The sequence below is a fragment of the Notothenia rossii genome (genome assembly GCF_949606895.1).
Source record: "Notothenia rossii genome assembly, chromosome: 7".
Taxonomy (NCBI): Eukaryota; Metazoa; Chordata; class Actinopteri; order Perciformes; family Nototheniidae; genus Notothenia; species Notothenia rossii.
The window spans coordinates 38,580,779-38,596,215 of record NC_136905.1 but is presented as its reverse complement, the minus strand read 5'-3'; the positions used below and the strand labels follow the sequence as shown (position 1 = coordinate 38,596,215).

Sequence of the window (15,437 nt, the reverse complement as noted above, 5' to 3'; positions counted from 1 at the left end):
GACATCCACCTGCTGGTGGAGAGGAAGTGGCACGTTGCCAGGTACAGTACAACCACTGCAACAGGAAGTACAAATAACGTCAACAAAATTGGACAGGAGCAGTAATGAGTCCTAAAAGTCGGAAATGAGTCAGCATTTGAACATTTCCCGTTCCCCTGTCCCAAATACAATTGTTTTTGAATGGCCAATTGAAAAGAAAAATACGTTTTGTTCAACGACATAAAATACGTCAATAAAAACCACACTGGTGAATGTTGAAGCTGCTATGTGTCATAAAAAAAGTTGCTAATAAGTGACTAAATGAGATGACTAAACGTCGCCAAACACTGCCTTTAGCTTAGCGCTGGTGAAGTGCAGCCATGAAAGTGTGATGTTGTTTGTTTGTAGCCTAGCATTAGCTTTTTGATTCTGCTGATTGCATTTACGCTTCAACTATTATAAAAGTTTCGATACGATCCTGCTGAACAAAACGTATCATAAACGTATGTTTGCCATCATGCTATGCCATTTTGTTATCATTTTCGGAACTATTCCAAAATCCAATTGGGTCCCAATTGTTTTTTTGTCAATTGATCCATGTCTCCCCCATCCCCCGTAATTATTAAAATGTTTAGATGATCAGGGTTCTCCTGTAGAAGTGACTAATTGACTCAAATGTTTGGCTGCTTTTACTAGCAGGAAGTGATGTGGCAGCCCACCTATCATCTGAGTTTTTTACTGCACATCTTGCTTTACTTAAAAGATACATTTAATGATGGGCTGCTTATAACACCATTAACATATGAAGTGCTAATATGTTTTAACATGTTCTGTTATGGGCCACACTCGTGTGAAAACCATAGATATTTTCTTGAAATGCATCTGCTGAAGGGGACTTTGATGTTGAGAGATGAAAAGTGTGACCGCAGTGATTCAGTGACAAAGTAAACCAGGGGTCCCCAAACTTTTTTCTCTGGGGGCCACATTATCGTTCCTGACTGTGATGAGGGGCCGGGATCGATCATGTGGGCTGTATACTAGGCCACTGCCTGTTATAGCCATAATTTCTAGCACAAAATAGTTCATCATTACAAGTGATTTGCAAAAGAAGTGAGTACTTCACATGTTTTTCAATTTGAAATACCACAGGTATTCCTTTTATTTTCTAATAACAACCATGTAAAAATAGCAAGGAAAGGTTAGAAAAACATGGTGATTGACAGTTTATGAGTGATACAATAGAAATGGTAGGCCTATATTGCAGTGAGATGAGAAATCATCAAGACAAGAAACTTGGTGAACAATATATCAACTAACCAACTCTTATTTGTATATTCAGGTGAGATTTTTTTTGTTCAAGGTGAAAATGCAATGAGCACCCAAACACTTTTACAGCACAATTATCATCCCTTTGAAATAGGAGATTGAGATGAGGGGCAGTGCATAAAGAGGAGAAAGAGGAGAGAGAGGAGAGAGAGGAGAGAGAGGGAGAGAGAGAGACAACGATGGAGAGGCAGATGCTGAGAGAAGAGATTGGGAGGAGAGACTGAGCAGTAAACCCTCGGCAGGTTAAACTAGAAGAGAGTAACAGAATGGGAAGTCAGCAATATGTGCAGTAGGTGAACTGAATTGGTACTTGTAGCCAGGGTGGAAGGAAGGATGGATGGGCAGTGATCTTTGAGGTCAGCAGTTGCAGTCCCCTCTCTTACTGCCTGGAAACCTGGCATAAAGGGATGACATTGGACACATTCAGTAAATTACATAAATATGCTGCCTGTTGTTCCTTGTGATGTGATTTTACAAATACAGTGTAGCATTATTCATTAAAATTCATTAAAAACATTAATCATATTTCATCAAAAAATCATAGTTCATGTTTACAGCCATATAAAATTGTAATAGTTAAAATCAGTATATTTACCATATCAGTGTGAACTGTGTGCTTGCTTCTGGCTGGTGAGAAGTCCGATGTCTGGGTGTAGCCTAGTGGTTGCCAGTCTCAAAGTTTGATGCAAATGTTCATCTGAGAGTCTGTTCCTCGTTGGATTTTTTATTTGCTTCATGCGGGAAAACGTCTGCTCGCAGGTGTAGGTGCTGCCAAAAACGGTACACATCTTCAGAGCATGTTGTTTAATGTTTGGGTAAGTGCCCCCTGGTAGCTCAGCATAGAACTCAAGGAGGTGGTCAGGCTTGAATGCGTCTTTAAGGACATCACCATTCTGCAGCTCGGCTAGTTCAAACTGAAGAGAGGGAAGTGCGTCGTCAATGTCAGCAGCAAAGGGGTTCTGGAACAGACTTATGTCTTTGTTGTTGACATGAAGCTCGCGGAAGCACACACTGAACACTCTCTCCAGGGCATCTTTGCACTTCGCGACTGGGAAAGGGGCGGCTGGTTTCTCGGCGCAGTAGCTTTGGGTGGCAGGGAGATGTGTGAAGTCCAGCTTTTGGACCTGTCGCACAAGGAGCTGCTGTTTGACCCTTGAATGCTTTTATGTGGGAATACATGTCGCTGATGAGATTCCCTTTGCCTTGGAGCTGTAGGTTGAGGTGGTTCAACAGTTCAGTCACATCAGTTAAAAACGCGAGGTCCCATTTCCACTCCGGGTCGGTCAGCTCCCGTACCGTTTCACCTTTAGACTGGAGGAAGGTGTTGATTTCGGGCAGCAGGTCGTAGACACGGCGCAATACTTTGCCTCGACTTAACCACCGGATTTCGGTGTAGTACAGCACATCCTGGTGAGCAGACCCCAGCTCGGAGAGAAAGGCCTGGAACTGCCTGTGTTTCAGCCCATTTTTCCGGATGTAGTTGACACAGTGCACAACCACCTTCATCACAGACGCCCACTTCAAAACTTTGCAGCACAGCGCTTGCTGGTGAATCAGGCAGTGGACTTGAATCGGTGGGGCGAGACCTCGTTCCTCGAACTCGCCGTTCAAGCGCCCTACTAGACCCCTCGTAGATCCGACCATGCTAGGCGCACCATCTGTAGTGACACTGGCAAAATTAGCCCATTGCAGACCAAGTTCGCCCATTGTTTTGCACACTTCGACAAAAAGGTCTTCTCCAGTTGTTGTGCCTTTTAGGCTTCTCAGTGATGCCAGCTCCTCTGACACTTCAAAACGTGTGTTGACTCCACGAATAAAAATCAACAGTTGTGCCGTGTCCTGTACGCCATTACTTTCATCCATGGCTAAAGCAAAACACTTGAATTCTGCGGCTCTCTCTCTCAGTTGGTCAAACACGTTTCCCCCCATCTCCTCAATTCGTCTCGTCATCGTTTGTGCTGAGAGACTCACCCCACGGAAGGCATCTGTCTTCTCGGGACACACCTCCTCGGCCACAGCCAGCATCATGGCCTTCCTGAATTCTCCGTCTGTGAACGGCTTGCCGTGGGTAGCCAGTAGGTTAGCTACTTTGTAGCTAGCTCGGACAGCAGCCAGGTTGACCCGGGATTGACGAAGGAAGGCATCCTGTTGAACAGCTAGTCCGCCTTTCAGACGCCGAACCTTATCATCTCTCGCTAGCCCGCTCAAGCTAGCATACTCTCTGTGCCGGGTTTCGTGATGGCGGCGAAGGTTGATGTGGCCGTGTTCTTTAAACACGGCCACATTTTCTTTACATATAATACAAATGGCACGGTCCTTCCATGGAACAAAGAAATAATCCTTGGTCCATTGTTCTTTAAAAACCCGACACTCTCTGTCAATTTTCCTCACTTTACTGCACGCCATTACACTGCTGTTCAACTGTAGCATAATATTTTCTGCGCATGACTTCGATCAGCTTGTAAGGTGGCGGAAATTCGGTCATAAACATACGTCATATAAATAATACAGACACACATATTAAATTATATAAAATATAAATGGTTAATCAAAAAATATTTTAGTGTTAAAAAAACAAGATGTAAATGTAACAGATGTCAACCAGAACGTTACATAACGTTGCTTTTAAAGCGTGATAGAGGCGCTGGCGATCTGATTGACAGTTCCACTGTTTGGCTCATGGCCACTACCAGAGCCGCTCTGGCCACTACATACTGACGGCCTCGAGTTGTTCTAATCTCAGGTGACGGAATGAACAGCGATTACCGCCCTCGTTTGGAGAGTCATGTTATTATTTCACAAAACAAGTTGGACAACTAAAAAAAAATATTTTAAAAAATATTTTATAATTTTTTTTCTTTCTTCTTTGGGCCAGTTCAAATGGTGAGGTGCAGAGAGGTGGAGGGCCGGTCAAAGAGGCGTGTCGGGCCGTATGCGGCCCGCGGGCCGTAGTCTGGGGAACCCTGAAGTAAACCATGAGGTCATCTGCGCTGAAAAGTGAAAACAAACCTCGGCTTACAACGCACACACACACACACACACACACACACACACACACACACACACACACACACACACACACACACACACACACACACACACACACACACACACACACACACACACACACACACACACACACACACACACACACACACACACACACACACACACACACAGCATAAATCCTAAACCACTACCTGTTCGCACGAAATGAAACACTGAGTTTGTCTTATTTTCCTGTCAGCTAGTCATTTACATTTTTCACATGCTTGTGGCTTCATACCCGACATTGCCCCCCCGCCACACACATACTCACACACACACACACACACACACACACACACACACACACACACACACACACACACACACACACACACACACACACACACACACACACACACACACACACACACACACACACACACACACACACACACAGTAGTCAGTCGTTTTTAAAACACACTTAGCACGAAGTGGCCTTTTTTCAGGACTGAGGCTGGGGGTTGTTAAGGAGTGCTTTTCCTGGGAAGAGGGCTTAAGTAGCTGAATAATAAAAACATACTGAAGTTAAACTTGAACCTTTCTAAAACGTCTAATGATTGGAAACCTTTGAGGTGAAACCCTTCATGATTTATTTGACTTTTATGCAATGTTCACCTCCTGCCCTGCCCTGCGGTTTCATCCCTCCCATTCTATTCTATCTACCAGCATGAAAGAAAAAAAATAACACCATGTTGTTTTTCAAGGAAGCACTAATCCTGAACAGTTTTTCATAGATTTTCAAAAGTCTAGCTCGAAACATCTCTTTACAAATTCCCTTATTTGAACACAGCTTGGCATGAATTGGTGTGTAGGATTTTCAGAATCGCGAAGAGAAATTTAAAATAAAAAAAATTGCTTGTTTAGCTTGGTCAACACGTCGAAGTGCAAAATAGTGAAACCCAGAGTGTTGATCCTCCTGAGGAGCAGATACATGAATGTTCTGTAAAAAGCACTTTCTATGGTTGCAAAAAACCTAGAAAGTGTATGGATGCTGGAAGTGTGGATTTTTGCCATATTTAAATGACATAGCTTATGTCGCTACTTTGATATTTTTAAATATATGATACGTCATTCCATTTGTTAAATCCAACTAACAACAATGTGCGCCTATACAATAATTCCTATTCTTCAATACAGGAAGGTCCCTGAGGGGAAGAGGCACTGCGGCTTCGCTGGTGACCATGGATACGACAATAAGATCAACAGCATGCAGGTACTCTCATAATCTATATTGTCCTGTAACACTGATTATACCTCCATTGTATGAACTATTCCACTGATTTAATAGGCCAAATAATTAGGCCTTCATTCTGAAACATTAACGTTGTTGTAACAAATCCATTTTCATTTTCAGACTATTTTCTTGGGGTATGGACCTACATTTAAATTCAAAACTAAAGTCCCAGCCTTCGAAAACATTGAGCTTTATAACGTCATGTGTGGTAAGACATATTTTTGCGTCCCTGTGTGCTTTGCTCTGAGTGTTTGATTCCAGATATCTTGGACCGTAATGTCTGTTTCTCTGTCTCTGGGAGCTGACACAGACAACACAGACTGCTGCAACCTTGTGCAATGAACCTGCAATGATAGACACTTTTTTTGCAACACTGTGCAATAATCACAAAAACATATGTTACATCTGTTACTTATGTCACTTAGTTATTTTTTGCTGCTACTCATTTTCAGCCATGGATATGTAATTGTTTGTCTTTATTTTGTATACTATTACTTATGTGTGCTTTTATTCTTTATAATTAATAAGTTAGCCTACTCTTCATTATTGTCGCCTTTTTAGCTGCTATACCCCTTTTGCTGTAACACTGTAAAGATCCCCCGCTGCAGGACTAATAAAGGAATTGTGATTCTGATTCTGCGGTGAAACTGGCTCTCCCACTCTCAGATCTTCTGGGTCTGAAACCAGCTCCTAACAATGGAACCCATGGCAGTATGAACCACCTGCTGAGGAGCCCCCCCCACAGAGCCACCATGCCCGAGGAGGTGTCCAGACCATTGTCCTCGGCCCTGGCCCCGGCAGGGACAGACGACCTGGGCTGCAGCTGTGACGACAAGGTCAGCACCATGACTCAGCATTACAGCGATATAGACTTCAGACACTGATGACAACATGAAGACACAATGATCCTGTTGATTTGCCGTAGTACTCCATGCTTACATGTTGCTCCAGTTTGGGTGAAAGCATGTTAATCATCTTCAATAGTTCAATAAGTTATGATTTTGTAATATTGTATCTGTAAAGAATACTGGTAGTAAATGCCATGCACTCCGAGGATAATTCTAGTTCATTACAACTTGGATCTAATTAAAAATGTTGTCTAACTGCTCAGTTTTAAGATTGCTTTGACATTGCTAAAATGAAGTCTGATAGTACAAGAAACACTCAAGAAAATACTTTAGTGGGTAAAATGTTGGCGAAATTACAAAGAAAGGTAAGATTTATTAAAATAAATATAATAAAACTTAACACTTGGATAAAAGAGTAAAGGTAAAGTTTTTGCTTATAGTTTTAACCTGTTAAGCCCCGCCCGTGGGGGCAAAACGCAACATCTTGCAAGAAACAGCGTCTGAGGGCTTCTTAACATTTAACAAACTATGAATGTGCCATATCCACTTAACGGGAAGAAACTCAGCTAACTGACGATATGATTTTTTTTTTTAGCCGAGCCTCTGAATCAGCCCTGAGCGAAAAAATGCTAACGAACTTAGCACATAACTCACGGTAGAAACACTCCACCACTTATCGGATCTGCACAAACAAGACATGAGCTAGCAAGCTGAGACTCCACAGATAGCAGAAATATAAGTATCATCACTGCGATCAAAACTTGCGGCATGGGATACGAACCCAGACATCACACAACGTAGCTTTACGGAGCAAACACGCGAATAGTCTTACCTTTGCTGTTGTTCTGATCAAAAGTTGCGTTCGATGGCATCAAAAGGATAAAAACGCTGCTGAAGGTTAATCCAATGGTTAATCCAATGTGTCTGTGTCACTTTGAAATTATTACAGATGATCCATCTTGATATTTACTAGTTTGAGCCAAGGTTTCAGTTTTCAGTTTTCAGAGCGTAACATAGCTTTCGACTGCGTGCGCGTCACTCTCACAACCCCAATGGAAACGTGTGTGTGAATGTGGAGCTTCCCCTTCGATTCTATTGGCTCTAACGGTTCAAAAGAGATGTCAATCACCAAAATCGACCAATGGGTTCCAGAGAAACGGCAAATCCACCCAAATTACCCCAAAGGTGTTTTCTTTTGTTGCTAAACTTCTCTAAAAAGATACAATTTCACTTGTTTTGCATCAATCTTGATACAGGGTACTTATTATATGTTATAGTTTGGATTCCTAAAGCTTTTACTCTACTATCCCATCATTCAAGGGTGTTTTTCACTATAAGTAATGTTTTTTTTGTGGACGGACACTATAATTACTATGTTCAATCTGAATTTACTTTAAAATAACAACATTCTATATTGATTCTGACTCTTCTACATCCAACTCACAGGTTTATCATTGCTTTGAGAAAAAAGATTATTAATTTAACCCTTTTAGAAGGGAAGATACAGTATGGTCATTTGTTCTGGCAATGTCATTTTCGAGCCTGAGACCTGAGAAACAGGCTCAGGGCTTAACAGGTTAAAGACAGCGTGACAACAGCAGAGCCTTTAAACCTTACCCCCGAACATCAGTTCTTATATTTCAGGGACTGCTGTCCGTTTTTTAACAGCAGAGGTGGGCGATGAGTGTAGGGTAAATATTACAAAGCACATGAGGTGGATATGATTTGATTCACTAGCAGTATAACCCTACGGTGTCTGATTAAGGACAGTTTCTCTGATAGACAGTGAGTCCTCTCAGTGAAGACAGTGTGAGGAAGGTTCTGTTGAGTATAAACTGTTGGCATGGAGCACTGGAGCTGATACACAGATCATTTTGGTATTTATGAATGTTTGCATCCATTTCTGGAAAGTTGGCCTCTAAACCAATCTCCAAAAATTATACTGTAATGCGTAATACTTGCTTATGTGATCATAACGATGATGCATCTTTTGGGTCCGTGTAACGAAGCAGTTTATCTGTCATAAGGTTTGGTTGGATGCCCAAAAGGATAACAGAATATCTCTGCAACACACATTCAGCAATTCATGAATTCCCTTACAATTTTTAAGCTAATAATGATAGTCAGCGTGTTCTCACAGTGTTTCCTGTAGCTCAGCAGCTACAGGCTCTCCCTCCTCGGTGATCACAGTCACAGAAGAATTACATGGCTGTTCATTCCTTCCCCAAGGCCACATTAGACCCTCACAAAGTTCAACGGTGTGATTAACCTGACTGATGCTGGCCAGAGGTCAAACACTCTGACAGCTGTCTCGACACACACTACTCAGATTTCCTCCAGCAGTATCAGTAACATGGCTTTCATGTATGCATTTTATTTTAAGATAAGATAAGATATACTTTATTGATTCAAATTTGGGATTTTTTTCTGATAACACACAATACATTCATTGTACCAGATCTGAAGTTCCTAGATTAGAAACATTGATATTCTTTAATACTTTGATATTGCAGTCTGGATGACTCTGATGGACTCATCAGACAAACATGAGGGTCATTGTTCTTGAGTTCATGAAGTTAAACAATGCTTCGATTGAGGATATAAACTGTTTCAAACATTCCTCCTGGAGACAAGATGAGAGTGTGTCTGTGGTGTCTGAGGCACTTTGAACTCAGATTGTGTACAATGAATGCATTGTGCCTTGCAGCCTTAAATATGGTATTAGTTTTGTTTCATAAAGATAAAGCAACACTTTCTCAGAATAAAGCAAAACTGTTTAAAAGAAAAACAAACTCAAGCAAAATAAAATACATTTCAAAGATAAAACTAAAAGTTGCAAACAAATTATTTGTGTAATCCTGTAAACTATAAGTCTTTTTTCTTTGTTTTAACATAGGTTTTTGTTTGCAGTTCTTGTTTCTTCTTTCTCAATGATCAGACTTTTGCTCTCGCTGCAGCTCTTCTCGTTTGCGCTCCCTAACTTTTTGTTTTCGATTTTGACACAAACATCCCAGGCGGGCGGGACTTTCAGGGGTGTGTCCCCATTGGCTACTCCGTTTTTGAGTGACAGCCCACTACACCACAGATCATACAGTGCAACTCATGCAGCAAACTCCAGAGTCCACTCGGCCACGTTACTTGTCGGTGTCTCCTGGGGAGTTTTCATGAACATATCGGACTTCTCTTATGGATTGCTGTGCATTATACTTGTGTTGTGTAGTTTATACTTTATTCCAACTTTAAATATTTTAATACCTGAACACACTGCTGCTGTTAAATAATTTCCCAATTTGGGATTGATAAAGTGTCTGTCTGTCTGTCTATCTATTTTATAGATAAAAAAAAACACATCTATGTATTTTCAAGCTAAAGGTGATACACACTATAAACTGTAGACTATTATTTTTAAAAGACAGGTTTCAAAAGCATATATTGCTATGTTTAGGACAAACAATTAAAGACTGCTTTAATTTAACAAATTCTACAATATAATAGTGGCAGATTTGCTTTATTAAACAGACCAGACCTAGGCTGCATACCAACACAATTAGGAACATGCTCACATCTCACTATGTTGGTCTGAAGAGCTGAAGCATTCATACACAATGGATAAAAACGATGTTGTTTCATTCTATATCCTGTGAGAAAATGATATACAATTAGCATTACAAATTCGACATACTATTCCTAGCCTGAGGAAGATATGAATAATCAACAGATTTGAATGGAATCTCTAATATTTTCATGTAGAATAAAGACAAAAGAGTGATTATACAAATTACATTTATTGAAATTTGAACCAGAAGATGAAGTCTCAAAGAAAGTTTTAAATAAAAGGACATAAAACAAAAAGGTGGATAATGATAAAAATCTCTTAAATGTATATGTAAAGACATTTGGTCAAATGAATGAATTGATGCAAATTTCCCCTCTGTGGGACTAAGGCAGGGCTATTCAATTACACATTCAGTTGGGCCAGATTTTATAACTACAAAATTCAGCTGGGCCAGACTTTCAGCGGCCTGTAAAAAGCGGGTAATGACACATTTTAAACCAACACATATTACTGCGATGAAAAACATGCCATTTTTATTAATTGTTCATCCAACAAAGGTAGGTCAAAAAGTGCATAAAAACACAACAAATTAGCATTAATTTAACAGAATCTGAGGCATCTCAAAGTGCATTAAAAAAAAAAAGTGCACAGTTGTAGCATTACATTTGTTTGCTTTGGAAGTCAAACATTCAGGTTATTTTTTTTTAACCAGGCACATCACAAAGTGCATTTAACTGAATACAATAATAGCAGTCTTAATAAATGTCCTCACATACAAAATTAAATTGGATACATATGAAACATTCACATCAAAAAGTGCATTAACAAACAGTTAAAGAGCTCCAATGTAACAAAACGAGGTAGTAGTATAGCAATACTATTTTTTTCACTTTTCAAGTAAAAACAAAAAAATCATACGTTTGGTCATATTTGACCCAGACACATTACAAAGTGCATTAAAATGAATACAGAAAGAACTGTCAAACCCTTCAGTGCACAAACCCATAACACGGGATAAGGGTAACTACATATGAATGAATACTACACTACACGTCTACTATAGTTAACTAGGTGCTTACTATCAGCTCATTTGTGATTTGTCATCGCTGACTTTCTCAATGGGAGAAGTGACATTTTTTGTTTTGAACAAGGGCAGTGATTTTGGCTCATAGGATGTCAATCCTAAAACATTGGTGAAGAGTGCTGTCAGCAGGGAGCAGCGAGTGATAGGGGAGACCTGGGACAGTTGTAACACGGGTCGGTTGTAACACCTTCAATATCTCCAATCACAAACAAGCTAGAGCGATGAAACTCACTCTGCACATCCGCAGTTAGATGTTAAGATCGTTGAGAAAAAAAGGCGCCACGTTTGAATTTCTCGCGTAAGATATCAGCAAAAGTGTGTTTCTGAAGTAAAATATTAACTAAAATGATATGATGTATTTTTTGGATACTGTCTTGAGTTCAAATGTCTAGGAATCCAAACTAGTATTATTAGAATCACTGTTTTGTAAGCTACAAATATAACTAGCTAAATATGGGTCAAGCTAGCAATCAGGCAGGTTCACAGGGTGTTAAAAATTACTGGTGGTCCTGGGACGGTTGTAACGGGACAGTTGTAACATGGCACATTTACAATGATGCTAATTTGCTTGAATGATCAATTGTTCATCCAAGCATACAGTTGTATTGTTGATTGGTGTGCATTGTCCCTGTAAAAATAAACAGAATAAAATACTGTACAGTAGGCCTAAAGAGTGTGTGTGTCTACAGTATGCCAAATGTCAGAAAGACAGACAGGGGAGTGCCACTTGCTCTGCTGCAGAGGGCCTCAAATGAAGTTGAGAAGGGCAAATCATTCAGGGAAGTGGCAAAGTCCCTGGATATATGCCATGTGACCCTGTACCGGTTCCATACAAAGAGGCTGAGGTTGGAGAGTCAGGGATCACAAACACCCCCAAGAGTAGGCTACTGGACACCAAAGAAAGTGTTCTCAACAGAGCAGGAGATGCTTTTGAGAGAGTATCTGATGGAGGCAGCTGATTTATATTATGGTGTCAGCTCAAAGGAGGTAGGTCTACATAATTAAGGTAGAAGCACCTCTCAGAGAACAGTTTAATCATTCACAGAGGATGATGCTGTGTGTGTTATCTGTTATCATGTTCATTGTTCATTGTTTGCTGGAGGATGTGTGAAACCCCATTCAAATCTTGTTGCCTTAGAATTTGACAGCTTTCCCTATTTGTTGTCATGTAGTGTGAAAAAAGGTAACGGTTATTAACATGTTACAACCGTCCCTGGCATGTGTTACAACTGTCTCTGTACACAATGACGGTTGTAACAGTTGAGTTTAAAAAAAAAAAAACATTTTCCAACCTGTACTTATTTCATAAAAACATCTTAAAAACATTGTTTCAGTAGCTGACATATTGATGATGTATAATATAGCAAAATGGCTATCCTATTGTAAATGTTTTTTTACTTATTGGGGAAAAACCCCAAAAGTGCACAGCATTTTCAGGACTTTTGGTGCGTCCCGCAAATTGAGACGATGTCCCGCATATTTCATTTTGATTGGCTAAAACGCTTTTCTAAAATCAGCTTTATCCAATGGCTGTTGAGAAAGCAGGGAAGGCTATCATCACGGGGGTGTGTTTGCTGTCAATCAAACTGTAACACACGGCGGGTGCTGGTCAAGTGTTAACCAATGAGAGTAACTCACTCACACACACCCCGCCGCGGCCCCGCCAAGCAACAACAACGAAAGTCAGCCAGTAACGCAGGCGACGCAGCAGGTTATGGAAAATGGAGGAAACTGAAACTACAGGTAAGAAGAAAAGAAGATGCACATACAGCAAAGACTGGAAGACTGGAAGACACTTACCCGTGGGTGAAGCCAGTGCAGATTTTTTTGCAATCTTTGCAAGAGTAATTTTTCAATTTCACATGGCGGTGAATACGACGTCAAAAGACACAGAGAATGCGATTCTCACAAGAAACGTGTCGCTGAAAAAGAGACATCCCACTCTATGGAGACATTCCTACTCAAACCAAAAAATGATGGCCACTCAGACAAGGTAACAGCAACAGAAATAACTAGTGTTTACCATACAGTGCAACACTCCCAATCATACAGGTCAAATGACTCTGGTAACAAGCTAGCGCCGACCATTTTTCCAGACTCTGAGATAGTAAAGAAACTGTCATGTGGTCGTACAAAAGCAGTGTCCATAATAACAGATGTGCTTGCCCCTGCCTCTGTGGAGAGTTGCTTGACAGAGTTAAAGACACCAGTGGTTCTAGGTGACAAAATAGCCCACACACTGTGGGGGGGCCCACCTGTTGTTGCTGTGATGGACAAAACTGAAAGCTATTTTATTTTATGTATTATTATGTTTTTGTTCCCTCCTGGCCAGTTTTGATTTGTATTTATGGTTTTATTTTATCTATAAATTTATGTTGTACCTACTTTTACAGGTAATACACTAGTTGAATTAGGAAGATGCATTTCTAAACACTTGAAGTGAATAATGCCTCCTGCCTTGGTTAGCCTTAGTTTACTTTTCTTTATCAAGATACTAAATTGTTCCTGCATTTTGACTTCACTTTCTGTCATTGTTTATTGGATGCTGTTGAATAAACCAAATGAAACAGAATAGAAATAGAGATTTTTTTTCCGGGGTGCTGTTGAGAGGGTGTCCCACATTGTCCCACACAAACATACTCCTTGTCCCACATTTGGTTTGTTGGGACCTGGTCACCCTAGTTGCAACTGTCCCTGGTCTCCCCTACTTTTTATTGAGTTTTTTTGCTTGACTTGGAATGTGCGCATCTGCTCCACAAGATCAATGACCGTTTTGTCTCTGTTTACGCTTCAGAGTTGAGAGAGACATGTTTTAGAGTTGCTATCATAGGACCACCGTTACTAGCACCACTAGATGCACTTTCAAAAAACGTGCTGCGTTGTGGTTTGGTGGTTTCTATGCAACGCGGAGTGTTGCGTTCATGGTATGTACTAGTGTAGGAATTTTGCCACGGGAGGCTGGGCCACTCGGGAGTTGGTTCTGGGCCGCATCTGGCCCGCGGGCCGCCATTTGAATAGGCCTGGACTAAGGTATTCTGATTCGGATGAAATGACACTAAGCAAGTGATAGCAGTAACGCCAGCGTGGATGAAGATGGTGCCGGGTTGCGTTCGAATAGTCCATTTAGCTTAGGAACCTTCCTAACCGAGTGAAATGACCCGGAAGTCCCTCAGTGGCAGCCATAATAAGTGCCGTTCGAATTCTCTAGAATGATAGGAAAGGAGGTTTCAAACTTCCTTTATAACCTCCTTTAGCTTAGGAACCACTGGACCTCCCTTACCGAAAGGAGAGGAGAAAATGCTGCCCCACAATGCCTTACAGCCGCAGCATTTGACGTCACACAACAGTCGGCCGTTCACGGACACAAACGATTATGACGGAGAAATTATATCATGAAAGTTACGGTGCTTATTAAGCATTTTAAAACGTATGTGGTAAGCTGCCAAAGTGCTTTGTTTTGAACGCTCATCAGTATTATAATCAAAAAGAGAAATATGAACGTTAGTTTTTACTGAAATTATCGAATAAAGTCAACATTTCACTGAGCTGTGTGTGGTTTGTTCAACTTTTAAAAGATGTTTGAACGGTGATATACACAGTGATAGGTGTTAAAGACTAACGTTTATAATAAATACATTTGTATAGATTTTAAGACATTTTCATAGTTCATACAATCATACGTATTGGGATCATTTGTATTAATGTGGACCGGAGGGAGAGGGTGAGGAGCATAAGTTTCACTTTCATTTTTTATTTAAATTCCAATTTTGGTCATGAAGAATATGTGTCTCTGTTGTCCACGTTCATAAAGCATAAAGCAACAGCATCAGAGCACGGTGCAGAGTCTCTAGATGAGTCCGTCGTTCTTATTAAACATCCATGTCGTAGTCCGCTGTATAGAAAACTGTAGTTTCCCCACAGCAGCAGACGCACACAATGACGTCCGCTGGCGCATCATAAACACGTCGGATAGTGAAAGTGCATTCGGATTCTCTAAAGCAGTGGTTCTCAAAGTGGGGTCCGCGACCCCCCGGGGGTCCGTGGCACTCTGCCAGGGGGTCCGTGAAAAGTTTTCAGATTCATTCATTTAAATGATATCATTTTTTTTCCATTATAATTTTTTTTACAAAAGGCTTCATAGCTCAACAAATAATATTTTATTTTTTTAATCTAAAATAGTTCATAGATTACATTCTAATCTAACAAATCTATAAATTTAAAAATCAAGCACGTCACCCGTTACCATGGAAACAACAATAACTGGTACGTCAGTCAGAGAGCGCCACTGCTTGCATCATAGAGATATAACACGGCTAGCATACTACGAAGATGGACCGATTTTTAAAACGACCGGTTACGGCT

At 40.6% G+C, this 15,437-nt stretch overlaps 1 protein-coding gene across 3 annotated transcripts in view; it reads left to right on the top strand.

Annotated features, from left to right (window-relative positions):
• enpp2 (ectonucleotide pyrophosphatase/phosphodiesterase 2) overlaps nt 1-15,437 on the top strand; it is a 64,659-nt gene that overhangs the window by 25,535 nt on the left and 23,687 nt on the right. For all 3 annotated transcript variants that reach the window (XM_079694005.1, XM_079694004.1, XM_079694003.1), the window contains exons 15-18: nt 1-41; nt 5,491-5,566; nt 5,708-5,795; nt 6,254-6,423. The exon at nt 1-41 is cut by the window's left edge and continues 87 nt beyond it. In XM_079694005.1, the coding sequence (XP_079550131.1) occupies nt 1-41; nt 5,491-5,566; nt 5,708-5,795; nt 6,254-6,423 (375 nt within the window). The remainder of the gene's footprint in view (nt 42-5,490; nt 5,567-5,707; nt 5,796-6,253; nt 6,424-15,437) is intronic.